At 46.2% G+C, this 27850-nt stretch overlaps 1 protein-coding gene across 1 annotated transcript in view; it reads right to left on the bottom strand.

Annotated features, from left to right (window-relative positions):
• Window positions 1–5710: 5710 nt before the first annotated feature.
• Window positions 5711–27850, bottom strand: part of lyve1a (lymphatic vessel endothelial hyaluronic receptor 1a) — a 41327-nt gene continuing 19187 nt past the window's right edge. Inside the window, exons 3-6 of the mRNA XM_073049957.1 lie at window positions 24324–24463; window positions 11915–12217; window positions 11326–11389; window positions 5711–8722 (exon numbers count right to left, since the gene is read on the bottom strand). Coding sequence (XP_072906058.1) covers window positions 8626–8722; window positions 11326–11389; window positions 11915–12217; window positions 24324–24463 — 604 coding nt within the window. The 3' untranslated portion in view covers window positions 5711–8625. The remainder of the gene's footprint in view (window positions 8723–11325; window positions 11390–11914; window positions 12218–24323; window positions 24464–27850) is intronic.

The following is a 27850-nucleotide window of genomic DNA, read 5'->3' as shown; positions in this document are numbered from 1 at the left end:
AGAGGCTGGTGAGTTCCTGAGATCACAAGAGTGAAGCTGTCTCGAGCTGAGCTCCTGCTAGGGTCAGCCTACGTCAAGGCGGAGGATCCAGACAAAGAGCGACCCAACCAGGAGTTCAGTGGCGGAGATGGCAGAAGCTGGTAACACATCGCAACGGCAGTGAAAGTGGAGGGTTCCCACGGCGGTAGAGGGTTCCCGCGGCGGTGGAGGGTTCCCGCGGCAGTGGAGGGTTCCCAGATGCCTTGCACTCCATGCCACTGGACCCTGACCCCCATCTGTCAAGGACTGTGTGGTGGCTGCCCGTGCACCAGCCTCCCCAGGTTAAACACAGTCACGCACTGCCATTCTCCACTAGGGGAAGAACCCTTCAGGGGAACATCATACTCGACTCGAGCGATCACACTAACACTGTTTACTTTTTAACGTGTCGTAAATGCACCTTATGCTAAATCTAAATCTTCTGTAATATATTTTATTATTTGTTAATTTATTTGTCACCTGTGTTATGTGTGTGAGTTATATGTACTGTGTTGTGCACCCTGGTCTGGGGCAACGTTTGTTTGGTGGTATACGTGTGTACGGTTGTATGTGAGTTATATGTACTGTGTTGTGCACCCTGGTCTAGAGGAACGTTGTTTGTTTGGTGGTATACGTGTGTACAGTTGTATGTGAGTTATATGTACTGTGTTGTGTACCCTGGTCTGGGGGAACGCTGTTTCGTTTGGCAGTATACGTGTGTACGGTTGTATGTGAGTTATATGTACTGTGTTGTGTACCCTGGTCTGGGGGAACGTTGTTTGTTTGGTGGTATATGTGTGTACCGTTGTATGTGAGTTATATGAACTGTGTTGTGTACCCTGGTCTGGGGGAACGTTGTTTCGTTTGGCAGTATACGTGTGTACGGTTGTATGTGAGTTATATGTACTGTGTTGTGCACCCTGGTCTGGGGGAACGCTGTTTCGTTTGGCAGTATACGTGTGTACGGTTGTATCTGAGTTATATGTATTGTGTTGTGCACCCTGGTCTAGAGGAACGTTGTTTGTTTGGTGGTATACGTGTGTACAGTTGTATATGAGTTATATGTACTGTGTTGTGCACCCTGGTCTAGAGGAACGTTGTTTGTTTGGTGGTATACGTGTGTACGGTTGTATGTGAGTTATATGTACTGTGTTGTGCACCCTGGTCTGGGGGAACGTTGTCTCATTTGGTGGTATACGTGTGTACGGTTGTATCTGAGTTATATGTACTGTGTTGTGCACCCTGGTCCGGGGGAATGTTGTCTCGTTTGGTGGTATACGTGTGTACGGTTGTATGTGAGTTATATGTACTGTGTTGTGCACCCTGGTCTGGTGGAACGTTGTTTCGTTTGGCAGTATACGTGTGTACGGTTGTATCTGAGTTATATGTACTGTGTTGTGCACCCTGGTCTAGAGGAACGTTGTTTGTTTGGTGGTATACGTGTGTACAGTTGTATATGAGTTATATGTACTGTGTTGTGCACCCTGGTCTAGAGGAACGTTGTTTGTTTGGTGGTATACGTGTGTACGGTTGTATGTGAGTTATATGTACTGTGTTGTGCACCCTGGTCTGGGGGAACGTTGTCTCATTTGGTGGTATACGTGTGTACGGTTGTATCTGAGTTATATGTACTGTGTTGTGCACCCTGGTCCGGGGGAATGTTGTCTCGTTTGGTGGTATACGTGTGTACGGTTGTATGTGAGTTATATGTACTGTGTTGTGCACCCTGGTCTGGTGGAACGTTGTTTCGTTTGGCAGTATACGTGTGTACGGTTGTATCTGAGTTATATGTACTGTGTTGTGCACCCTGGTCTAGAGGAACGTTGTTTGTTTGGTGGTATACGTGTGTACAGTTGTATATGAGTTATATGTACTGTGTTGTGCACCCTGGTCTAGAGGAACGTTGTTTGTTTGGTGGTATACGTGTGTACGGTTGTATCTGAGTTATATGTATTGTGTTGTGCACCCTGGTCTAGAGGAACGTTGTTTGTTTGGTGGTATACGTGTGTACATTTGTATATGAGTTATATGTACTGTGTTGTGCACCCTGGTCTAGAGGAACGTTGTTTGTTTGGTGGTATACGTGTGTACGGTTGTATGTGAGTTATATGTACTGTGTTGTGCACCCTGGTCTGGGGGAACGTTGTCTCATTTGGTGGTATACGTGTGTACGGTTGTATCTGAGTTATATGTACTGTGTTGTGCACCCTGGTCCGGGGGAATGTTGTCTCGTTTGGTGGTATACGTGTGTACGGTTGTATGTGAGTTATATGTACTGTGTTGTGCACCCTGGTCTGGTGGAACGTTGTTTCGTTTGGCAGTATACGTGTGTACGGTTGTATGTGAGTTATATGTACTGTGTTGTGCACCCTGGTCCGGGGGAATGTTGTCTCATTTGGTGGTATACGTGTGTACAGTTGTATGTGAGTTATATGTACTGTGTTGTGCACCCTGGTCTGGGGGAACGTTGTTTCGTTTGGCAGTATACGTGTGTACGGTTGTATGTGAGTTATATGTACTGTGTTGTGCACCCTGGTCTGGGGGAACGTTGTTTGTTTGGTGGTATACGTGTGTACGGTTGTATGTGAGTTATATGTACTGTGTTGTGCACCCTGGTCTAGAGGAACATTGTTTGTTTGATGGTATACGTGTGTACGGTTGTATGTGAGTTATATGTACTGTGTTGTGCACCCTGGTCTGGGGGAACGTTGTTTCGTTTGGCAGTATACGTGTGTACGGTTGTATGTGAGTTATATGTACTGTGTTGTGCACCCTGGTCTGGGGGAACGTTGTTTGTTTGGTGGTATACGTGTGTACGGTTGTATCTGAGTTATATGTACTGTGTTGTGCACCCTGGTCTGGGGGAACGTTGTTTGTTTGGTGGTATACGTGTGTACGGTTGTATGTGAGTTATATGAACTGTGTTGTGTACCCTGGTCTGGGGGAACGTTGTTTCGTTTGGTGGTATACGTGTGTACAGTTGTATGTGAGTTATATGTACTGTGTTGTGCACCCTGGTCCGGGGGAATGTTGTCTCATTTGGTGGTATACCGTGTGTACAGTTGTATGTGAGTTATATGAACTGTGTTGTGTACCCTGGTCTGGGGGAACGTTGTTTCGTTTGGTGGTATACGTGTGTACAGTTGTATGTGAGTTATATGTACTGTGTTGTGCACCCTGGTCTGGGGGAACGTTGTTTGTTTGGTGGTATACGTGTGTACGGTTGTATCTGAGTTATATGTACTGTGTTGTGCACCCTGGTCCGGGGGAATGTTGTCTCGTTTGGTGGTATACGTGTGTACAGTTGTATGTGAGTTATATGTACTGTGTTGTGCACCCTGGTCTGGGGGAACGTTGTTTGTTTGGTGGTATACGTGTGTACGGTTGTATGTGAGTTATATGTACTGTGTTGTGCACCCTGGTCTAGAGGAACGTTGTTTGGTGGTATACGTGTGTACAGTTGTATATGAGTTATATGTACTGTGTTGTGCACCCTGGTCTAGAGGAACGTTGTTTGTTTGGTGGTATACGTGTGTACAGTTGTATGTGAGTTATATGTACTGTGTTGTGCACCCTGGTCTGGGGGAACGTTGTTTCGTTTGGCAGTATACGTGTGTACAGTTGTATCTGAGTTATATGTACTGTGTTGTGCACCCTGGTCTAGAGGAACGTTGTTTGTTTGGTGGTATACGTGTGTACCGTTGTATGTGAGTTATATGTACTGTGTTGTGCACCCTGGTCTGGGGGAACGTTGTTTCGTTTGGCAGTATACGTGTGTACGGTTGTATCTGAGTTATATGTACTGTGTTGTGCACCCTGGTCCGGGGGAATGTTGTCTCATTTGGTGGTATACGTGTGTACAGTTGTATGTGAGTTATATGTACTGTGTTGTGCACCCTGGTCTGGGGGAACGTTATTTCGTTTGGCAGTATACGTGTGTACAGTTGTATGTGAGTTATATGTACTGTGTTGTGCACCCTGGTCTAGAGGAACGTTGTTTGTTTGGTGGTATACGTGTGTACCGTTGTATGTGAGTTATATGTACTGTGTTGTGCACCCTGGTCTGGGGGAACGTTGTTTCGTTTGGCAGTATACGTGTGTACGGTTGTATGTGAGTTATATGTACTGTGTTGTGCACCCTGGTCCGGGGGAACATTGTTTCGTTTGGTGGTATACGTGTGTACGGTTGTATGTGAGTTATATTGTTTGTGTTGTGCACCCTGGTCCGGGGGAACGTTGTTTCGTTTGGCAGTATACGTGTGTACGGTTGTATGTGAGTTATATGTACTGTGTTGTGCACCCTGGTCTGGGGGAACGTTGTTTCGTTTGGCAGTATACGTGTGTACGGTTGTATGTGAGTTATATGTACTGTGTTATGCACCCTGGTCCGGGGGAATGTTGTCTCATTTGGTGGTATACGTGCAGTTGTATGTGAGTTATATGTACTGTGTTGTGCACCCTGGTCTGGGAAAACGTTGTTTCGTTTGGCAGTATACATGTGTACGGTTGTATGTGAGTTATATGTACTGTGTTGTGCACCCTGGTCCGGGGGAACGTTGTTTCGTTTGGTGGTATACGTGTGTACGGTTGTATGCGAGTTATATTGTTTGTGTTGTGCACCCTGGTCCGGGGGAACGTTGTTTCGTTTGGCAGTATACGTGTGTACAGTTGTATGTGAGTTATATGTACTGTGTTGTGCACCCTGGTCCGGGGGAATGTTGTTTTGTTTGGTGGTATACGTGTGTACAGTTGTATCTGAGTTATATGTACTGTGTTGTGCACCCTGGTCCAAGGGAACATTGTCTCGTTTGGTGGTATACGTGTGTACAGTTGTATGTGAATTATACGTACTGTGTTGTGCACCCTGGTCCGGGGGAATGTTGTCTCGTTTGGTGGTATACATGTGTACGGTTGTATGTGAGTTATATGTACTGTGTTGTGCACCCTGGTCCAGGGGAACATTGTTTCGTTTGGTGGTATACGTGTGTATGGTTGTATGTGAGTTATATGTACTGTGTTGTGCACCCTGGTCCGGGAGAACGTAGTTTGTTTGGTGGTATACATGGGTATGGTTGAAATGACAATAAACTTGAACTTGAACTTAAACTTGGACTTGAGGGACTGGGACCGCTGCAGTCTAGACCAGAGTTTCACATAAAAGTCAATGTATTCAACAAAGGAGTTAGCAGATCTGACAAGAACTGGCCAACAGACAGAACAGAAACCCAGCTGTCTCGTTTGTAAAAGCCACAGTAACTTGTGATGTTAACTTTGATTGAAGCATTTACAACGATGTATTGAATGGAGGAAGCAGTTCATCACATGAAACATTACCACTTGTTCTAATCCAACACAAGAGATTCTGCAGATGCTGGAAATCCAGAGCAACAAACACAAAATGCTGGAGGAACTCCAAGTCAGGCAGCATCTGTGGCGGGCAATAAACTGTCAATGTTTTGGGCCGAAACCTTTCATCAGAACTGGAAAGGAAAGAGTAAGAAGCCAGAATAAGCGGGTGAGGAAAGGGGAAGGAGCTTATTCTGGCTTCTTTTCCAGTCTTGATGAAGGATCTTGGCCTGAAACATCAACATTCTATTGATTTCCATAGATGCTACCTGACCTTCTGAGTTCCTCCAGCATTTTGTGTGTTGTTCTGCACCGAATATTTACCAAATAACTGTAAATTGATGCATAGATTATAGTTAGTTTTTATTAATATAGTCTTAGATCTGAAAATATGTGTTTGGTTAAGAGACAGTTAAGATAACTTTGTCTTTATAAGGGCTCTTGCTCAAACTACACTGAATATTACATTTCATTACATTTTAAACTCTTGCTAAGTTACATTCAGTGCATTCAGAAGATTAGAACAATTACCAATTACCAAAAACAAAGGCGTGTACATATTTACAAAAATATACTGGACTGAGGGTTAGTTTCAGGAGAACACAGTTTTGCAATCTTTCTCGTCTAATGTGGACTTAAAATCATCTTGGTCTTCTACAGCAGATTAAAAATGTGTCATTTTATTTGCTTATTTATTGAGATAGAGAGCCAAACAGGCTTTTCCAGTCCTCTGAGCCATGCCACCCAACAACCTTAGGCTAATCACTGGACAATTTACGGTGACACGCCTTTGGACTGTGGGAGGAAACCAGAGCACCCAGAGGAAACCCATGTGTTCACAGGAAGGACCTACAAATTTTCTTACAGAGGATGTCGGAATTGAACTGTGAACACAGCCACCCTGAGCTGTAATAGCATCAAGCTAACTGCAATATGACCATGGCACATCTGGATCCCATGTAAAATCGATTTCAAATTCCAAATCCGTAACAGAAACTCTAATACAAACTTGCCACAAACTTTCTTGAGAAGTTTAAACTGAAATCAAGAGTCAGAGTCTTACAGCACGGAGACAGGCTCACTCTGAAGGACGGAACTCCCCGTCTTGACTGGAAGTGGATATAAATCACTTAGTCAATATTGTAACCTGCTCGAGGTGTCTGAAATGTTAGAGATTTCAAGAGCATGGATGTGGCGAGACCATTTCCGGTTCTGCAGAAAAGCAGAATGAGAGGCCATCACCAAGAAATCCATTGAGGAATTGAGAGGATTTACCCAAAGAAAAGTGAGACAGTGGGATTTCCTCCCACAGAGAGGGGCTGGGGTGAATGGTGGAAGATGGGACAACAGTGGGCGTGAAACAGAGGTCGTACTGGTGAGGCATAGAGGGCTCAAATAGATCAAAATATAGACAGTCTTGACCGTCAGGATCTGTTCCCCAGCGTAGAAATGTCAAACGGCAGAGAATATGCTTCTCAGGATGGAGGAGGGATGCTTAAAGGTGTCATGAGGGGGAAGTTTTTGTATACAGGGACAGCCGATGCCTGGAAAGGGTTACCGGTGGACGCAGGAATGTGGTGGAGTTTAAGAGGCCTTTAGACAGACACAAGTTTGAAGGAAATGGAGAGATAGGGATAATACTCAGGAGGAGGATATTTGGTATGAATAGGCACAGGAGATTCTCCAGACGCTGGAAATCCAGAGCAAACACACACAAAATGCCGGAGGCACTCAGCAGGTCAGGCAGCATCTATGGAAATGAATAAACGGTCAAAGTTTCAGGTTGAGACCCTTCTTCAGGTCTAGAAAGGAAGGAGGGAGAAGCCCAAATAGAAAGGTAGGAGGAGGAGGAGGAGGGGAAAGAGGACAAGTTAGAAGGTGATAGGTGAAGCCAGGTTGAAATGAAAACAGTCAAAACATTTCTCCAGCATTTTGTGTGTGTATTACTCTCGTATAAATTGGCATCATATTTGGCACAATATTATGGGCCACATTGCCTATCCAATGTTGTCCTGTTCTATGACCCATTTTGTTCTAATGGCCCAAATGCTCTGAATGGGCCTGTAACATCCCCTGTAATACTGTGCATAAAGTTCCAGGCAGAGTCAATCTTTTTGTACACAGGAATTGGACGTACAATGGAGAAGGGGGTCGTCCTCCCTTAGCCAGTCCTTATCTTCCTACCCTGTTCACTTTCCCCTACTTCCTCTTCCCCTCTTACTGCCCCTTCACTCTCGCTGTCTGCAGCCACTATCTTCTCCCACTTTTACCCTCCAATCCCTGCTCACACACCCTCACTCCCTTCACACATTCCTTTTCCTTCCCGTCCTTCACTCTTCCCTTTCCCCTTACCACCATGTTTCTCCCCTCTCCTATCTTCTCCTCAGTCTTTTTACTTCCTGACGCACTCCCCACTCTATCCTTTCTTCTGATTCACCCTCATTCAGATTCCTGCCTCCCTCATTCTTCCCTTCACTTACCTCAAACTCTCCCCTTCTATTTCCCTACACACACACACACACACACACACACACACACACACACACACACACACACACACACACACACACACACACACACACACACACACACACACACACACAGTGACCCAGCACCACCCCCTGATGTTCCCCTGACGGGTGCTGTTTGATGAAGCATCTTTATCCCCCACACTATCCCCACCCACAAAACCTTTGAAACAGACAGTGCCGTTTGTTAACTGACGGTTCATTGGGACACATTGGATTCTGTGTGCACTAATAAAACCTGGACAATAAGACAATTCACAACATTCAAGCGGTCTGTAAGCTCCAGAGAGGACAGTCCCAATGCCGGCTGCGTGAGGAGGGTTGAGCACGGGGCTAGTAGCCACATCCCATAAATTCCCAGGGCAACAGAAATGCCAACAGAAGCTCCAAAGACAACATTCCTGGATGAGGAAGAATCTTTGTCTAGAAGCTGGAAGATGGGCTCCACCTGCAGACAACGTGAAGGACGGCCAGGGGAGAAGACTCTGGTGATCTCTGTCCCGGCTGGGGCGGTGGGTATCAGCAGAAGCAGTAATCTGCAAGGTGGTAAGGGAGGACAGGAGAAGGCTTGTGTGACCACAGAGAAGAGGGGCGGAACGCCCAGTCCTGAGTTCCAGGTACGACCATGTCTGCTGATTCTAACCCTACATTGGATTCTGGACATTCGCTGGCTGGCCTGCGGTGGCTCCTTGGTTGCTGTGACTTCAGGCTTTGCTTCCTTCTCCGTGGGACCTCATGATGAGCTGGTGCCATTCGGACTCAAGCTCCACACTTCGGTTTCAATGTTTTCCTTCGGCTGCCTAGTGCTCGAGTAGGAGTAACGCCTGCGTCTAAAGGTTACAAACATAACTGTTACAACAGATATTTTACCGAGTCAATCACCTGATATATTGGGCGGCTAATAATTCAGATTTTGTTATGGAAACAGCAATGAAGAATCCTTCTACATCTGAGTGTGATGATATTCCTGAGTCTCCATGGGACTTACATGGCTGAAGGGAGTAAAAAACCTGTCTTTACTACTAATCAGATTCAGTAATAATAATAATAATTCAGATTCAGAACAGTAGAGCACAGGAACAGTTCATCAGCCCACATTGTTATGCCAAACCAATTAAATTGGCCTGAACAGACTAGATAACCCCCGTGGTAAGGGATTCTAGGTCATGACTTCAGGATTGAAGGACGTCCATTTAGAACAGAGATGTGGAGAAATTACTTTAGTCAGAGGGTGGTAAATCTGTGGAATTCATTGCCAGGAGCAGCTGTGAGGCCAAGTCGTTGGGTGCATTTAAGGCAGAGATAGATAGGTTCTTGATTAGCCAGGGCATCAAAGGGTATGGGGTGAAGGCAGGGGAGTGGGGATGACTGGGAGAATTGGATCAGCCATGATTGAATGGCGGAGCAAACTCGATGGGCCGAATGGTCTACTTTTGCTCCTATATCTTATGGTCTTATAAATTGATAATCAAATGGCCAACTAAACTAATCACTCCTACCTACACAATGTCCAAATCCCTCCATTTTCCTCACAGTCATGTGCCTACCTAAACATTTTCTACAAGTCCCCAATGTTTGTGCCTCCAGCAGCACCCCAGGCACCCACCACTCTCCGTCTAAAAACTTGTCTCACACGTCTCCTTTGAAATTACCCCCATCACCTTAAATACATGTCCTCTGGTACTACATTTCAACCCTGGGGAAAAGATACTGTCTGTCCACCCTATCTATGCTTCTCATAATCTTATAAATCTCTATTGGGTCCATTTTCTATGGACATAGAAACATACAGTGACAACCAACACAGCCCAAGGATGAGCCGGGGGCAGCCTGCAGGTGTCAATGCACATTTTCAGCACCAACGTAGTATACCCATAAAGTTTGTCAATACAACACAGAACACAACAGCAAAACAACCCCCTTTCCTACTTCCAAACCACCCACACAAACAATCCTCCAACCCTAGGGCAGGACTCCAGGCCTCCAGCGGACTCACGGACAATGGGCTTCCATTGGATCCAGACTCAGTAACGGCTATGGCCATTGGGCGTCAACTTCCAGTCCTCCAATCACCCTTTGGGCTTTGGTATCGATGGGTGTAAATGGGACGTTATTGATGAAGTTGTATAAGATGCCGGTGAGCCCTAATTTGGAGTAGTGTGTGCAATTTTGGTCACCTACCTACAGGAAAGATGTAAATAACATTGAAAGAGTACAGAAAAAATTTACAAGGATGTTGCTGGGACTTGAGGGCCTGAGTTATAGGGAAAGTTTGAATAGGTTAGGACTTTATTCCCTAGAAAGTAGAAGATTGAGAGGAGATTTGATAAAGGTATAGAAAATTATTAGGGGTATAAATAGGGTAAATGCAAGCAGGGCTTTTTCCATTGAGGTTGGGTGGGACTACAACTAGAGGGCATGGGTTAAAGGTGAAAGGTGAAAAGTTTAAGGGAAACAAACGTGAGGGTGAACCTCTTTATTGAGAGGGTGGAAGGAGCTGCCAGCGCAAGTGGTGAATGCAGGGTCGATTTCAACATTTGAAAGAAATTTGGATAGAGTGTGGATGAGAGGGGTTGCAAGTCGATGGGATTAGGCAGATTAATAGTTCACCACAGACTAGATGGGCTGAAGGGCCTGTTTCCGTGCTGTAGTGCTCTATGACTCTAAATGCCCATCTGGTGTGTAGCAAGGTTAAAAGGTTTTACTTTTCTTAGTTCATATTTTCCTCTTCAAGGAAAGGCCACTCACTCTGTTGAGCCTCTGTTGGCCTCCCAGCAATCCCACTGTACCACGTCTTACACTCTGATAATCATCCTCCATTTGAGTTTTCCTCTTGCCCATCTACACTACAGTCCACTTGACCTGCTATCCCACAAATCTATATATTATGGTCTTAGGAATCATAAGATATAGGAGTAGAATCGCACCATTTGGCCCATCAAGCCTGCTTCCCCAATCCACCATGGCTAATTTATTATCCCTCTCAACCTCATTCTCCTGTCTTCTCCCTGTAACCTTTGATGCCCTGACTAATCAAGAATCTAGTGATCTCCATTTTAAATATACCAAATGATTTGGCCTCCTCAGCCATCTGTGGCAACGAATTCCACAGTCTCGCCACCCTCAGGTTAAAGAAATTTCCCGTCATTTCTGTTTTAAATGCATGTCTCTCTATCCTGAGGCTGCGACCTTTGGTCCTAGATTCCTCCATTGCAGGAAACATCCTCTCTACATCCCATCTATCTAGGCCTTTCAATATTCAATATGTTTCAATGAGATTCCCCCCCCCCCATTCTTTAAAAGCTCCAGTGAGCAGGCCCAGAGCTATCAAACTCTTCTCACGTGTCTCCCCAATGGAAAGCTCCGTTCCTGATCTGGTATGCATTTTGATAACTCCCCCTCCCATTCAACCACAACCCAAGGAGGCTCTTACTTTTTCAGGAAGCAAATCAGGATAATCACGAGGGCCAGGAGGAGAACGAGCACCACAACCAGCACTGTGGGTAAGAAAGGAAAAGGGGTCAATTGCGTTGCAAAGTAAAGCCGGTGATTGTGCAAGGCTTGAAGAAGGATCTCGGTCTAAAACATCAAACTGTTTATTCATTTTTATAGGGACTGCCCGACCCCCTGAGCTCCTCCAGCACCTTGTGCGTGTTGCTCTGGATTTCCAGCATCTGCGGAATCGCTGGTGTTGGTCATTGCTCAGGATCTGCAGAGGCTGTGGTTCTCTGAAGGGGAGATGAGGGAGGCAAGGGTAAGGAGAGAGCAATACTTCATCTTCACACCCAACTACTGCCCTGTGTCTCGATCGAAACCTGGGGCAGGTGGGATTTCACCGAGGCACACTACGGCACAATGACAGGTAGTGGTAAGCCACAACATGGCAGCCGGGGAGCGGGTATAAAAAGGAACCGAAGGAAGGGACAATGTATTGGTCTCCGTTCCACGGGGACTGACTGCTAACAGGCCTGATTTACCAAGGGGGGCCACGAGAAGCCCCACTTTTACTGTTAATCACTTACCGCAGTAGATAATTCTATTGCCCAAAAACATCCTGTTCCCCTTTGGGTCTGTCACTCCATTAACTTGTGTTGACATCGACACTTGAGTCAGGGTGGGCATAGTGGTCCTCGAGTCCTGAGGTAGGGTGGGCATAGTGGTCCTCGGGTCCTGAGGTAGGGTGGTCACCCTGGTGTCCAGGTGGGGCATTGTTTCAGAGCTGAACGCAGGGACTGTCCTCGTATCTGGATCCACCGATGATAACTCTGTCACAAAGGCCATGGGTCGAAATGTTAATGGCTCACAGGCATTCACCCTCTTGGAATCTGGGAAAGGGACGAAATTGACTTTAGATAGAACAGAGAACATTTTCAACATTTAAGAGGTTTGCATAGGTACATGGATGGGAGAAGCGTGAAGGGCTGTGGTCTGGGTGCAGGCCAACGGAACTGGGAAGAATAGTAGTTTGGCATTATCTAGATGGGCCATAGAGCCTGCTTTTGTGCTGTAATGCTCCCTGACTGTATTACACTGCTCCATGACTGTATTACACTGCTCCATGACTGTATTACACTGTTCCCTGACTGTATTACACTGCTCCATGACTGTATTACACTGTTCCCTGACTGTAATGCTCCATGACTGTATTACACTGCTCCATGACTGTATTACACTGTTCCACCACTATATTACTCTATAAGAACAGTACAGCATAGGAACAGACCCTTCGGCCCATAATGTTGAGTTGAATCCATTAAATTAGTAATCAAATGGCCAACTAAACTAATCTCTTCTGCCTACACAATGTCCATATCCCTCCATTCTTTGTAGAACTACGAGTCTGTAACCCCCCCCTATCATATGTTCCTCTGGCAGCACAATCCAGGTACCACCACTCTCTGTGTAAAACCAATTGCCCCTCACATCTCCTTTGAATTTACCCCCTCTCACATTAAATGCCTGCCTTCTGTTATTAGATATATCAACCCTGGCGAATATACTGTCTGTCTACTCACCCTGTGACCCTCCTAATTTGATAAACTTCACCCTGGTCTGACACTCCAGACAAAACACTGATAGATAAAGAGATGCTGGAAATCTTGAACAACCAAACACACAATGCCAGAGGAACTCAGCAGGTCAGACAGCCATCTATGGAGGGAGTAAACAGCTGATGTTTTGGGCTGAGACCATTCTTCAGGACTCACAAAATGCTGGTAGAACACCAGTTTGTCCAACATCTCCTTGTAGAACACACCCGCTAAAGGGGCACCATGGTAACGTAGCAGTTGATGTGATCCTATTACAGCTCGGGGCATCGGAGTTCAAATCTGGCATCCTCTGTGAGCAAGTTTGCGTGTTCCTTTCCATGTGCACGTGGGTTTCCTCCAGATACTCTGGTTTCCTCCCACGGTCCAAAGACAAACCAATTAGCAAGCTAAATGGTCATTGTAAATTGTCCTGTGATTAGGTTAGGGTTAAATAGGTGGGTTGCTGGGAAGCACACTTGAAGGGCCAAAGGGCCTGTTTTCACTATCTCCAAATAAAATGAAATAAGTAATTCAGCAGCATCCTGATGAACCTCCTCCTCTTCAAAACCTTAATGTTTCAGCAGATCAGATTGCTATTAATCAAGGCTTGGAGGTGACTGTTCAGCCCCTCTATCTTATTCTACCATTGAAATAGATTGTATGTAATAAGAAAGAAAGGCAGGAATAAGTCATTCAGCCCTTATATCTGCTATATCATTCAATAAAATTATGACCAAACTTTTAACTCAGCAACACCTTGCTCCATTAACTTCGCAATCCCTAACAGCCAGAATCCAACATCTTATGTTAGGGGCTGGCCACTCCCTTCGGTGCTGCCCTGCTGTGTTCGCTCGATGCTGCCCTCCGGTGTTCGCTCGATGTTGCCCTCCGGTGTTCGCTCGATGCTGCCCTCCGGTGTTCGCTCGATGCTGCCCTCCGGTGTTCGTTCGATGCTGCCCTCCGGTGTTCGTTCGATGCTGCCCTCCGGTGTTCGTTCGATGCTGCCCTCCGGTGTTCGTTCGATGCTGCTCTCCGGTGTTCGTTCGATGCTGCTCTCCGGTGTTCGTTCGATGCTGCCTCCTGTGTTCACTCAGTGGAAAAACAAGCTGAACCAGGAAAGTACCATCAATCGAGTCATGCCACTCAAGGACTTGTGTTAGATTATTTTTTCTTTGTAACTATGTTGTTCTGCTATTGTAACAATGAGTGCTACTTGTGCCATGTGCAGTGCTGTTGGTAATGAATTTTGCTCCTTAGCCCCAGAGGAACACCTTTTTGTTTAGCTATGTTTATGTATGGTTGAATGATAATTAAATTTGAACTTGAACTCTCTAACATACTCAGTGACCGAACCTCCATATGCCACAAGGTAGAGAAATGCAATGCTTAACCACCCTTTAGACAAAGATATTTCTTTGCATCTCAGTCCAGAATAGTCTGCCTTTGAATTTGAAACTGATCTACAGCTTAAGGAACCCCAGAAAGGGGAAACATTGCCTCCACATCCATCGTCCCTTGCTTTAGAAGGACTTTGTGATCATCAAGCATTTTTTAAACCTGATAGAATGTAGTTCTAGTCTGCTTAATGAATGGACAAGTCAGCACAGTCCCATTGGAACACTGGGAGGGATGGGTCTAATGGCGGGTTCTTGTCAATAATTAATTTATTTAGAGATACAGTACAGGACAGGCCCTTCAAGTTGCAGTGCCCAGCAACCCACCTACTTAACCCTAGCCTAATCAAAGGATAATTTTAAATGGCCACGAGGAAATCTGCAGATGCTGGAAATTCAAGCAACACACACAAAATGCTGGTGGAACGCAGCAGGCCAGGCAGCATCTATAAGGAGAAGCACTGTCAACGTTTCGGGCCGAAACGTCGACATTTAAAATAACCTCTGGCCAATCGGTCTTTGGAATATGCAAGTAAACTGGAGAGCCTGGAGGAAACCCACGCATTCCACAGGGAGAAAGCACAAACTCCTTACAGATGGTGGTAGATTTGCACTTCAAGCTCTGGAACATCCCAAGCTGTAACAGTGTCACGCTAACCGCTACACTACCTTGGCACCCTAAGGTGGTGGAAATTATGAAAGATTCAAGATTAGCTTTATATGTCACACTTATGGTGAAACATGGAAAGGTGATCATAATGAAGTAGATAGTGAGGATTTGTTACCATTAGCTCTTGAAACCCTGAGCAGTGAATCATTGGGTTTGACTACACACGGTGGCTGGGAGAGGGGTGAGTCCTGCTGAACTTCCCCCGTTCAATCCATGGCTCCTAGGAGATGACTGGTTGCTTCCAGGAGACATCAATCATTCCGGGAATGAAAGGGTTAACATGTGAGAAGCATTTGATGGCTCTGGGTCTGTACTCACTGGAGTTTAGAAGAACGGGGAGGGGAATCTTATTGAAACCTACTGACTATTGAAAGGCCTAGATAGAGCAGAGGAGGAGAGGGTATTTCCAATAGTGAAGGAGTCCAGTACCAGAGGGCATAGCCTCAGAATAGAGGGACGTCCATTTAGAATGGGGTTGAGGAGGAATTTATTTAGCCAGAGAGTGGTGAACCTGCAGACTTCAGTGCCACAGACAGATGTGGAGCCCAAGTCATTGGGTATATTTAAAGCAGAGGATAATAGGTTATCGATTATTCAGGGTGTCAAAGGTTACAGTGAGAAGACAGGAGAATAGGGTTGAGAGGGATAGTAAATCAGCCATGATGGAATGGTGCAGCAGACCTGATGGGCCAAATGGCCTAATTCTGCACCAATGTCTTATGGCCTACTGGGGAATTAGGGAGTGTGGCCCATTTCCAACCCTTGTTATGGTGGTGCTAGAAAGTTTGTGAATGCTGTATAATTTTCTCTATTTCTGCAAAAATGTGACCTAAAATGTGATCAGATCTTCACGTAAGTAGAACCCAATTAAATATAACACATTATACTTGTTCATTTATTTGTTGGGAAAAATGACCCAATATTGCATGTATTTGTTGGAAAAGGTATGTGAACCTCTGGGGTAATGCCTTCTACAAAATCAATGAGATGAGATTGGACGTGTGGGTTGTTGAGGTACCCTGCCCACTTAAAAAGACATACAAAGTCAGGTAACAACACACACAAAATGCTGGTGGAACACAGCAGGCCAGGCAGCATCTATAGGGAGAAGCGCTGTCTGACGAAGGGTCTCAGCCTGAGATGTCTGCCTGGCCTGCTGTGTTCCACCAGCATTTTGTGTGTGTTGTTCGAATTTCCAGCATCTGCAGATTCCCTCGTGTTTGCTCACACAAAGTCAGGTTACTGCATTGCAGAAGGAGGTGTAAAAGTACTCAAATTAATAGCAAAACATCTAGAAATCTCTAGAACTTGCTGAAGTCTCTGATCATGTGTCCACAATAAGAAAAACACTCAACAAGAATGGAAGGACATCGGAAGGAAACCACAGCTCTCCAAAAAAAAAAATTGCTGCACGTCTCAAGTTTGCAAAAGACTACCTGGATGTTCTACAATGTTTCTGGGCAATGTTCTGTGGACAGATGAAACGAAGTTGAATTTCTTGGCAGAAATACACATTGCTACATTTGGAGGAAAGAGGACACTGCACTCCAACACCAAAACCTCATCCCAACTGTGAAGCACGGTGGAAGGAGCGTCAAGGTGTGCGGCTGTTTTACTGCCTCAGGGTCAGGACAGTTTGCAGTCATTTAGGGAACAATCAATTCAGAATTGTATCAAGACATTTTACATGAGAATGTCCGGGCAGCAGTCCATCACCTGAAGATTAATAGAAGTTGGACGATGCAACAAGACAATGATCCGAAAGACAAGAGTAAATCAACAACAGCACGGTTTAAAAAGAAAATTTTTGTTTTGGAAAGTCCGAGTCAAAGTTCTGACCGTAATCCTATAGAAAAGTTGTGGAAGGACCTGAAGCAAACAGTTCATGCAAGGAATCCCACAAACATCTCAGAGTTGAAGCAGTTTTGTTAGGAGGAATGGCTTAAAATTCCCCAAGCCGATGTGCAGGACTGATCAACAGTTACTGGAAACGTTTGGTTGAAGTTGTTGCTGTACAAGGGGGTCACACCAGTTACTGAAAGCAAAGGTTCACATACTTTTTCCAACAAATACATGTAATATTAGATCATTTTTCTCAATAAATAAATTAACAAGTATAATAATTTTTGTGTTATTTATTTAATTGGGCTTCCTAAGGTTGTCACAGCTGGGGTGGTCCCACTAATAAAGTGCTCCAAATGGAGTGCGATTCTAACAGCCTCTGACAGCTACGGTAAGTCCAACTCTTGGCCTTCACGTGTGGCTTAGCTACTAGGCCCGGCGGAACTGTTTCTATTGACAAGAGAAGGGGCAAAGAAGGACCACTGGCGCCTCAAAACCAGTTGCTTCGGGCAGGTGGGGCACATCAGCCTTGGACGGCAGCCCACCTAGGAGAAGGAAAACTCTCATTTTAAACCTCAGCTGCCTTGCGGCCATACCCACCCCTGGGCAAGGCTTCGGGAGTAAACCCCGAGGAAGAAATCCGGAGCCAGGGTCCCTAAGGCAGTTTAATGTTGTTTACAACTTCACTCCGGCAACCTCTGCGATGACACTGGTGCCAAGCTGTATTGGCACTTGCCCTTCCCTTGGATACATCAGTGACGTGGAGAGGGGGAGCCCACTGCATGGGCAACAGCTGGTTCTTCAAATCTTCTCACACAGTCCACCAGAGGGGCAAACCTGTGATCCCCTGGGATCAACAGCTGCCTACTACTATTTAATTGGATTTTCTTTATCTAGTTTTAGGACTTATGTGAATATCTGATCACATTTTAAGTCATATTTATGCATAAATAGAGAAAATTCTACAGTGCTCACAAACTTTCGAGCACCACTGTAGAAATGGGATGTGTCAGTTTCTTGAAGCATAGTGTTTGAGAAAACCATGAATTCAGCTGATTTATCTTTCTTGAACTGGGATGGGTCTCACAAAGAGTTTTTGAGTGAGTTTGTTGACAGCAGATCCTTCCTGCTTCTTACAACATCCTGATGACTGTGCATTTCACGCTTATTGTTCTTCAACATGCCTCACTCCGCTTGCTTCCTGTTTGTTGCTGATTCAGGTTCGGGGTGTTTCTGATCATGTCCAAGACATCTTGCGGTGGGAGGGGTAACAGCCAGAAATCGTGGTACATATTGGTACCAATGACATAGGTAGGAAAAGGGAAGAGGTCCTGAAAACAGACTACAGGGAGTTAGGAAGGAAATTGAGAAGCAGGATTGCAAAGGTAGTAATCTTGGGATTACTGCCTGTGCCATGTGACAGTGAGAATAGGAACAGGATGAGGTTGAGGATAAATGTGTGGCTGAGGGATTGGAGCAGGGGGCAGGAATTCATATTTCTGGATCATTGAGACCTCTTTTGGGGCAGGTGTGACCTGTACAAAAAGGACGGTTTGCACTTGAATCCCAGGGGGCCCAATATCCTGGTGGGGAGATTTGCTAAGGCTACTGGGGAGAGTTTAAACTAGAATTGTTGTGGGGTGGGAACCGAACTGAAGAGACTGGGGAAGAGGCAGTTGGATCGCAAACAGAGAAAGCTTGTAGACAGGGCAAGAGGGAGGATAGGTTGCTATCGATGTGCAATGCTCCTCAGACAGGATGAAGAGATCAATACTCCCCAATGCCATTCGGCTTTACAATTCAACCGCCAGGAGTAAGATATGTTAAAGTGCCGGGGTTAGGACTCAATGTATTTAAGTAAACTACTGAAGAACTTTTTAAAAGCTATTATTAATGATTTTTGAGAGGGTGTTTTTAGATGCATATCATATTTTTACTGAGTTAAGTATTGTATGTAATTAGTTTTGCTACGATAAGTGTATGGGACATTGGAAAAAATGTTGAATTTCCCCATGGGGATGAATAAAGTATCTATCTATCTATCTATCTAGGCAGGTGATAGAGAAGGGACATGTTCAGACCAAATGTTTGAGATGTGTCTATTTTAATGCAAGGAGTGTTGTGAACAAAGCGGATGAACTTAGAGCATGGATCAGTACTTGGAGATATGATGCAGTGGCCATTACAGAGACTTGGATGGCTCAGGGACAGAACTGGTTACTTCAAGTGCCGGGTTTTAGATGTTTCAGAAAGGACAGGGAGGGAGGCAAAAGAGGTGGGGGCGTAGCACTGTTGATCAGAGATAGTGTCACGGCTGCAGAAAAGGTGGATGCCATGGAGAGATTGTCTACTGAGTCTGTGGGTGGAGGTTAGGAACAGGAAGGGGTCAATAACTTTACTGGGTGTCCTTTATAGGCCACCCAATAGTAACAGGAATATCGAGGAGCAGATAGGGAAACAGATCCTGGAATGGTGTAATAATAACAGAGTTGTCATGATGGGAATTTTAATTTCCCAAATATCGATTGGCATGTCCCTAGAACAAGGGGATTAGATGGGGTGGAGTTTGTCAGGTGTGTTCAGGAAGGTTTTCTGACACAATATGTAGATAAGCCTACAAGAGGAGAGGCTGTACTTGATCTGGTACTGGGAAATGAACCTGATCAGCTGTCAGATCTCTCAGTGGGAGAGCATTTTGGAGATAGTGATCATATCTATCTCCTTTACAATAGCATTGGAGAGATAGGAGCAGACAAGTTAGAAAAGCATTTAATTGGAGTAAGGGGAATTATGAGGCTATCAGGCAGGAAACTGGAAGCTTAAATTGGGAACAGATGTTCTCAGGGAAAAGTATGGAAGAAATGTGGCAAATGTTCAGGGGATATTTGTGTAGAGTTCTGCACAGGTACGTTCCAATGAGACAGGGAAGTTATGGTGGGGTACAGGAACTGTGGTGTACAAAGGCTATAATAAATCTAGTCAAGAAGAAAAGAAAAACTTACAAAACCTGTGCAGGGTAAAGTTCAGGCAGTCTTTGGAGCTGGTAAGCATCTGATCACATGATGGTTAATTGTTCTGTGGTGAAGTGGAGTAGGGAAAATGGTTGTTCAAACACCATTTTGACGAAGGGTCTCGGTCTGAAATGTCGACAGCGCTTCTCCCTATAGAAGCTGCCTGGCCTGCTGCGTTCCACAGCATTATGTGTGTGTTACCATTTTGAATACCACAGCATCTGGTTTTGCAGGAATTTGATTTTATAATAAAGCATGTGAAAGGTGAAGACAATAACATGGTAGATTGATAGTCTGTAATCTACAGTTAAAAAAAATTTGCTTCAAAATCAAAATTTTCCCTTTTGGGGAGAGGTGTTATGAATCCCAGTTTCAGCACCTGGGACAGTATCTGATGTACACGGAATCTATGTGTGTTTTGTCCCCAGTATCAATTCTTGGGAAAGTACATGATGTACTGGAAATCTGTGACTTTGTTTCCTGTAGTGTCACACAATGACCCACCCCAACAGTGTGAAGCGAGACGCGCAGATTGCTCCAGGGACACACTCTGAGAGAGACACACTGAGAGAGAGACACACTTTGAGAGAGACACACTCTGAGAGGGACACACTCTGAGAGGGACACACTCTGAGAGGGACACACTCTGAGGGGGACACACTTTTAGGGACACACTTTGAGAGAGGGACACACTTTGAGAGAGGGACACACTTTGAGAGAGGGACACACTCTGAGGGACACACTGAGAGGGACACACTGAGAGGGACACACTTTGGTGGACAGTCATTGTGTTTGGACAGCAGAATTGTTAGCTAGAGTGAAGAGTGCAAGCTTCGATCAAACGCAAAAGGGAGTGGGTAGTCGATAACGCTGTGCATTTCAGAGGTGGCTGACATTTTGTAATTCAAACGTGGATTTGTGGCAGCTACTTTGGTGACCCCTGCAGAGTCTCGGGTGTGTGATGACCATTCCTGGTAAAGGGACTTCTGTCAGTTACGTGGTGAAATTCTCACTTTTTGTGGACTCTTCGAAACAGACCGCATCGTGAACTCGCTTACTCTGTAACGGTTCAGTGGCCGCTTTGGACTATAGCCAAACCATCAATAGGTTCACGCAGCTTGACGCGTACCCCCCACCCCGAATCGCGGATATGGTCAACCAGATAGCTCAGTACAAGGTGTACTCGACAATAGATCTGAAATCCGCTTATCACCAGCTCCCCATCCGCCCAGAGGACCACCCCTACACCGCCTTCGAGGCGGACGGCAGGCTCTATCACTTCCTACGTGTCCCCTTCGGTGTCACGAATGGTGTCTCTGTCTTCCAGAGGGAAATGGACCGGATGGTGGACCAGTGCCAACTGAAGGCCACATTCCCATATCTGGATAACATCACCATCTGCGGTCACAACTGGCCGGATCACAACACCAACCTCCAACGATTTTTCGAAGTGGCCAAAGCCCTGAACCTTACTTATAATAGGGACAAGTGTGTGTTCAGAACCACCCGACTCGCTATCCTTGGGTATGTCGTGGAAAACAGGGTCATTGGCCCTGATCCTGACCGTATGCGCCCCCTGTTAGAACTCCCTCTTCCCACCACCCCCAGAGCCCTCAGACGGTGCCCAGGCTTCTTTTCCTATTACGCCCAATGGGTCCCCCATTACGCAGACAAGGCCCGCCCCCTGGTCAAGTCTACCACTTTTCCCCTCTCTGCCAAGGCCTGCGCGGCCTTCAGCTGCATTAAAGGGGGCATTGCCAAAGCAACGATGCATGCGGTAGACGAGACCATTCCCTTCCAAGTAGAGAGTGACGCCTCCGATTTCGCGCTTACTGCTACCCTCAATCAGGCAGGCAGGCCAGTAGCATTCTTTTCTTGTACCCTTCAAGGCCCTGAAATTCGGCACTCCACGGTGGAGAAAGAAGCCCAGGCCATAGTGGAAGCTATTAGGCACTGGAGGCACTATCTCGCCAGCAAAAGGTTCACCTTGCTGACCGACCAGCGCTCGGTTGCGTTCATGTTCAGCAACCAACAGCAGGGCAAAATCAAAAATGATAAAATTTTGCGGTGGAGAATAGAACTCTCCACCTACAACTATGACACCCTGTACCGGCCTGGAAGGCTCAATGAGCCCCCTGATGCCCTATCCCGCGAAGCGTGTGCCAGCGCGCAGCTCGACCAGCTATACGCCCTCCATGCACATCTTTGCCACCCAGGGGTCACCCGACTTTACCATTTCATGAAAGCCCAGAACCTGCCTTACTCCCTCGAGGAAATCAGGACGATGACCAGGGACTGCCAAGTCTGCGCTGAGTGCAAACCGCACTTCTACCGTCCTGAAAAGGCACAACATCAAGGCCACCCGCCCCTTTGAGCGACTGAGTGTTGACTTTAAGGGCCCCCTTCCCTCCACCAACCGCAATGTCTACTTTCTCAACATTATCGACGAGTACTCGCTGTTCCTCTTTGCCATCCCCTGCCCCGACACCACTACCACGTCCGTCATAAAAGCCCTGCGCCAGCTCTTCACTCTGTTTGGATACCCCTGCAATATTCACAGTGATAGAGGGTCCTCGTTTATGAGTGACAAGCTGTGCCAGTACCTGCTGGCTAGGGGCATTGCTACTAGTCGGACCACGAGCTATAATCCCCGGGGGAATGGACAGGTGGAGAGGGAGAATGCCACAGTGTGGAAGGCCACACTCTTAGCCCTTAGGTCAAAGGGATTGCTGGTCTCTCGCTGGCAGGAGGTCCTCCCCGAGGCACTCCACTCCATCCGCTCCGTTATGCACGTCCACCAATGCCACCCCCTCACGAGCGCCTATTCTCTTTTCCCAGGAAGTCTGCCACTGGGACCACCCTACCGGCTTGGCTGACATCCCCAGGGCCAGTGCTGCTCTGGAAGCATGTGAGGAGCAATAAATACTCCCCGCTGGTCGAGAGGGTTCACCTTCTACATGCGAACCCCCAGTATGCCTACATGGTCTTACCTGATGGGCGGGAGGACACGGTCTCCGTCCACGACCTGGCACCCGCAGGGGCAGCAGACCTCTACCCCAAACACTCCACGGTAACTATGAACCCTGTACCCGAGGTGACACCACGCACTCCGAGCCCTACACAGACTCCTCACGACACTCCTATACCGGGCATGAGGGATCACTGACGCCTAATGGGCTGACACCTCCAGTTAGGCCGGAACCAGCACAACCACCATCTCCGGTCAATCACCACCGGTGCTACGTAGATCGCAGCGACAGACTCGACCACCTGATAGACTTAACCTGTAAATATACTTGTAAGAAACTTTGCCCCATGGGGACTCTCTTTTAAAACAAAGGGGGGGGGGTGAATGTGGTGAACTACATATACCTGTCTGGACACGCCCCCCCCGCTGACTGAATGAAGGCTCTGTCCCCCACGCTGTACCTCCTACTTTTAGTTGCCACACTGTGTGTCTGCCGAATTGCCTTCGAAAGGGTACGGTAGCTGTTTTGGCGTATCTCTGCGAGACTCGCTTCTTCGCTGTATTTTGAATTTGTTTTCAAGATCGTCACTTCACTACACTTCGAAACTAAACGTCTCTCCTCTCAGTTACCCCATGAATCCCTGAAAATTTCTGAACTGACATTCTGAGACTGTGCTTCAGTGAGACTCTGGTAAGAATTGTTTCCATGTTTAACCGTTTGGGAGCTATAGACGCATAGCGCTGTTAACTTCGTTTTAAGTTAGTCGCTTGTTTAATTTTCTATGTTCCTGCTTGAGTGTTAATAAACTTAGTTGTTTTGCGATAATACTCTGACTCCATTCTACATCTATTACTGCTGATTCCATGTAACATCATAAACTTCCTAATCAAATCTCGTTCACTGAACAACACTCAAACCTGATTTGCCATTGCTCTAGTGGGATCAACCACAAGCTACTCAAAATAGCCATCTTGTAGGCATTCTATAAATTTTCTCTCCTGGGATTCAGCACCAATTTTAAGTTCCTCGGCATACATATCACCGAGGATCTCACCTGGTCTGTACACACCAGCTGTGTGGTGACAAAGGCACAACAGCGCCTCTTTCACCTCAGACAGTTGAGGAAGTTTGGTATGGGCCCCCAAATCCTAAGAACTTTCTAACGGGGTACAATTGAGAGCATCCTGACTGGCTGCATCACTGCCTGGTATAGGAACTGTACCTCCCTCAATCGCAGGACTCTGCAGAGAGTGGTGCGGACAGCCCAGCGCATCTGTAGATGTGAACTTCCCACTATTCAGGACATTTACAAAGACAGGTGTGTAAAAAGGGCCCGAAGGATCATTGGAGACCTGGGTCATCCAAACCACAAACTGTTTCAGCTGCTACCATCTGGGAAACGGTACCTCAGCCAGGACCGCTAATCCGCCCTCCCTGCCAAGCCACGCCCTGAGCCATGCAGGCAGGGTATCTCCCAGTGTAACCTGTGGTGAGTGTGCGGCTGGCTCCAGTTACCGTTCTCTCGGAAGCAGTAAGCATCGAATAGGACGGCACGGTCTTGCTTCCATGACACTACGCCTGTTCTATTCTTTCCACAGGGTTCCTTCGGGGTGATCCTCGGAATAACAGGATATCCTTCTTCCACCCAGCCGTACCTAGACAGAGATGTAATCGTTAGTGCCCAGTTGACACGGGGAGAAAGCAGGAGAATGGGGTTGAGAGGGAATATAAATCAACCACGATGGAATGGTGGAGCAACTCGATGGGCTGAAGGTCAGCCCTGAGGCTGCCTAGCGGCTGGACTCTAGAGGAACTGACCAGTGTCCTCAATCAGCCACGGGCAGGCAAATTCCCTGGGATGACTGTGGGATTCATTAGAAAGGTCAAATAAAACAAGACGGGGCAAGGGGAGCAGCTATTGTGTGAGTGGGCCATCTAGGCCATGCTCTGTTCTCACTGCTGCCACCAGGTTTAGGAATAGTTATGACTCCTCATCCATCAAGCTCTCGAATAGCTTTACTCAACTTCACTCGCTCCATATCTGAACTGTTCCCACAACCAGTGGGATCACTTTCAAGGACTCTGCCTCATGTTCTCAATATTTATTGTTTTTTGTATTTGCACAGTTGTCTTTTAGATGATAGATAGATAGATAGATAGATACTTTATTCATCCCCATGGGGAAATTCAACTTTTTTTCCAATGTCCCATACACTTGTTGTAGCAAAACTAATTACATACAATACTTAACTCAGTAAAAAAAAAATATGATATGCATCTAAATCACCGTCTCAAAAAGCATTAATAATAGCATTTAAAAAGTTCTTAAGTCCTGGCGGTAGAATTGTAAAGCCTAATGGCATTGGGGAGTATTGACCTCTTCATCCTGTCTGAGGAGCATTGCACACTGCTGCTTCATCAATCTTTCATTGACTCCACTTTGTTCATTTGTATTTGTCATGAAAGTCCTCAAGAAATTGCTGTGGTTGAGCCCACTATGGGATCAGCTATTCTGGAGTGGGTGCTGTGCAATGAAGCGGAATTTTGCATCAGTCATCACTGTGGAAGACACTAGCATTGTGCCGGAAGTTCAAGAGTGTCAGGGGGCATGAAGTGAGTGGTTGCCACGACTAGGGAGAATGTACTTGGGAAACTGAAAGGTCTGAAGTCACCTGGACCAGATGGTGTACTCCCCAGGGTTCTGAAAGATGTGGCTGAAGAGATCGTGGAAGCATTAGTTATGATCACAAGATTCTGGAATGGTTCTGGAAGACTGGAAAATTGCAAATGTCACTCCACTCTTCAAGGAGGGAGAGAGGCGGTTTGTCTGACCTCAGTGGCTGGGAAGATGTTGGTGTCAATTATTACGTATGTAGTGTATATGGATTTCAGCAAGGCATTTGATAAGGTACCCCATGCAAGGCTTATTGAGAAAGTAAGGAGGCATGGGATCCAAGGGGACGTTACTTTGTGAATCGAGAACTGGCTTGCCCACAGGAGGCAAAGAGTGGTTGTAGATGGGTTATATTCTGCATGGAGGTCGGTCACCAGTGGTGTGCCTCACAGATCTGTTCTGGGACCCCTTCTCTCCGTGATTTTTATAGATGACCTGGATGAGGAAGTTGAGGGATGGGTTAGTAAATGCCAATGACACAGAGGTTGGGGGTGTCATGGATAATGTGGAGGGCTGTCAGAGGTTACAGCGGGACATCAATAGTATACAAAGTTGGGCTGAGAAGTGGCAGATGGAGTTCAAACCAGATAATTGTGAGGAGGTGCATTTTGTTAGGTCAAATATGATGGCAGAATATAGTATTAATGGTAAGGCAGTGTGGAGGATCAGGGGGATCTTGGGGTCCGAGTCCATTGGACACACAAAGCTGCTGTGCAGGTTGACTGTGGTTAAGAAGACATACGGTGTATTGGCCTTCATCAACTGTGGGATTGAGTTCAAGAGCCGAGGGGTAATGTTACAGCTATATAAGAACCTGGTCAGACCCCACTTGGAGTACTGTGCTCAGTTCTGGTTGCCTCACTACAGGAAGGATGTGGAAGCCATAGAAAGGGTGCAGAGGAGATTTACAAGGATGTTGTCTGGATTGGGGAGCATGCCTTATGAGAATAGGTTGAGTGAACTCAGCCTTTTCTCCTTGGAGTAGCGAAGGATGAGAGGTGACCTGATAGAGGTGTACAAGATGATGAGAGGCATTGATTGTGTGGATAGTCAGAGGCTTTTTCCCAGGGCTGAAATGGCTAGCACGAGAGGGCATAGTTTTAAGGTGCTTGGAAGTAGGTACAGAGGAGATGTCAGGGATAAGTTTTTTGTTTTTTGTTTTTTTACACAGAGAGTGGTGAGTGTGTGGTATGAACTGCCGTCAATGGTGGTGGAGGTGGATACAATGGGGTCTTTTAGGAGACCCTTTGATACGTACATGGAGCTTAGAAAAATAGAGGGCTATGGGTAACCCTAGGTAATTTCTAAAGTAAGCACATGTTCGGCACAGCATTGTGGGCTGAAGGGCCTGTATTCTGCTGTAGGTTTTCTGTGATAAGGATGCGGTTTCGGGGTACTTGGAGGCAGATGATAAAACAGGCCTCAAGGGAAATCTTGCCCGACAAACTTGTCGGAATTCTTTGAAGAAATAATGTGCAAGGTTCTCTAAAGGTTAATTTGCAGTTTAAGTGGGTGTGAGGAAGGCAAATATGATGTTGGCATTTCGAGAGGACGAGAATATAAAAGCAAGGATGTAATGTTGAGGCTTTATAAAGCGCTAGTGAGGCCTCACGGAATATTGTGAGCAGTTCTGGGCCCCTTATCTAAGAAAGGATGTGCTGAAACTGGAGAGGTTTCAAAGGAGGTTCACAAAAATGGTTCCAGGTTTGAACAGCTTGTCATACAAAGAGTGTTTGATGGCTCAGGGCCTGTATTCACCAGAATTCAGAAGAATGAGGGTTGAGGCATTTGATAAGGTTCCTGCAAAGCTCATTTAGAAAGTAAGGAGGCATGGGATCCAAGGGGACGTTGCTTTGTGGATCCAGAACTGGCTTGCCCACAGAAGGCAAAGAGTGGCTGTGGATGGTTCGTATTCTGCATGGAGGCCGGTGACCAGTGGTGTGCCTCAGGGATCTGGTCTGGGACCCCAACTCTTCGTGATTTTTATAAATGACCTGGATGGGTTAGTAAGTTTGCTGATGACACAAAGGTTGGGGGTGTTGTGGATAGTGTGGAGAGCTGTCAGAGGTTACAGTGGGACATCGACAGGATGCAGAACTGAGTTGAGAAGTGGCAGATGGAGTTCAACCCAGATAAGTGTGAAGTGGTTCATTTTGGTAGGTCAAATTTGAAGACAGAATATAGTATTAATGGTAAGACTCTTGGTAGTGTGGAGGATCTGAGAGAGCTTGGGGTCCGAGTCCATAGGACACTCAAAGCTGCTGCACAGGTTGACAGCATTGTTTAGAACGTGTATGGTATGTTGGCCTTCATCAACTATGGGACTGAGTTCAAGAACCAGGAGGTAATGTTACAGCTATATAAGACC

The sequence above is a fragment of the Hemitrygon akajei genome, chromosome 6 (assembly GCF_048418815.1).
Source record: "Hemitrygon akajei chromosome 6, sHemAka1.3, whole genome shotgun sequence".
NCBI classification, from domain to species: Eukaryota; Metazoa; Chordata; class Chondrichthyes; order Myliobatiformes; family Dasyatidae; genus Hemitrygon; species Hemitrygon akajei.
This window is presented reverse-complemented; position numbering and strand designations above follow the sequence as displayed.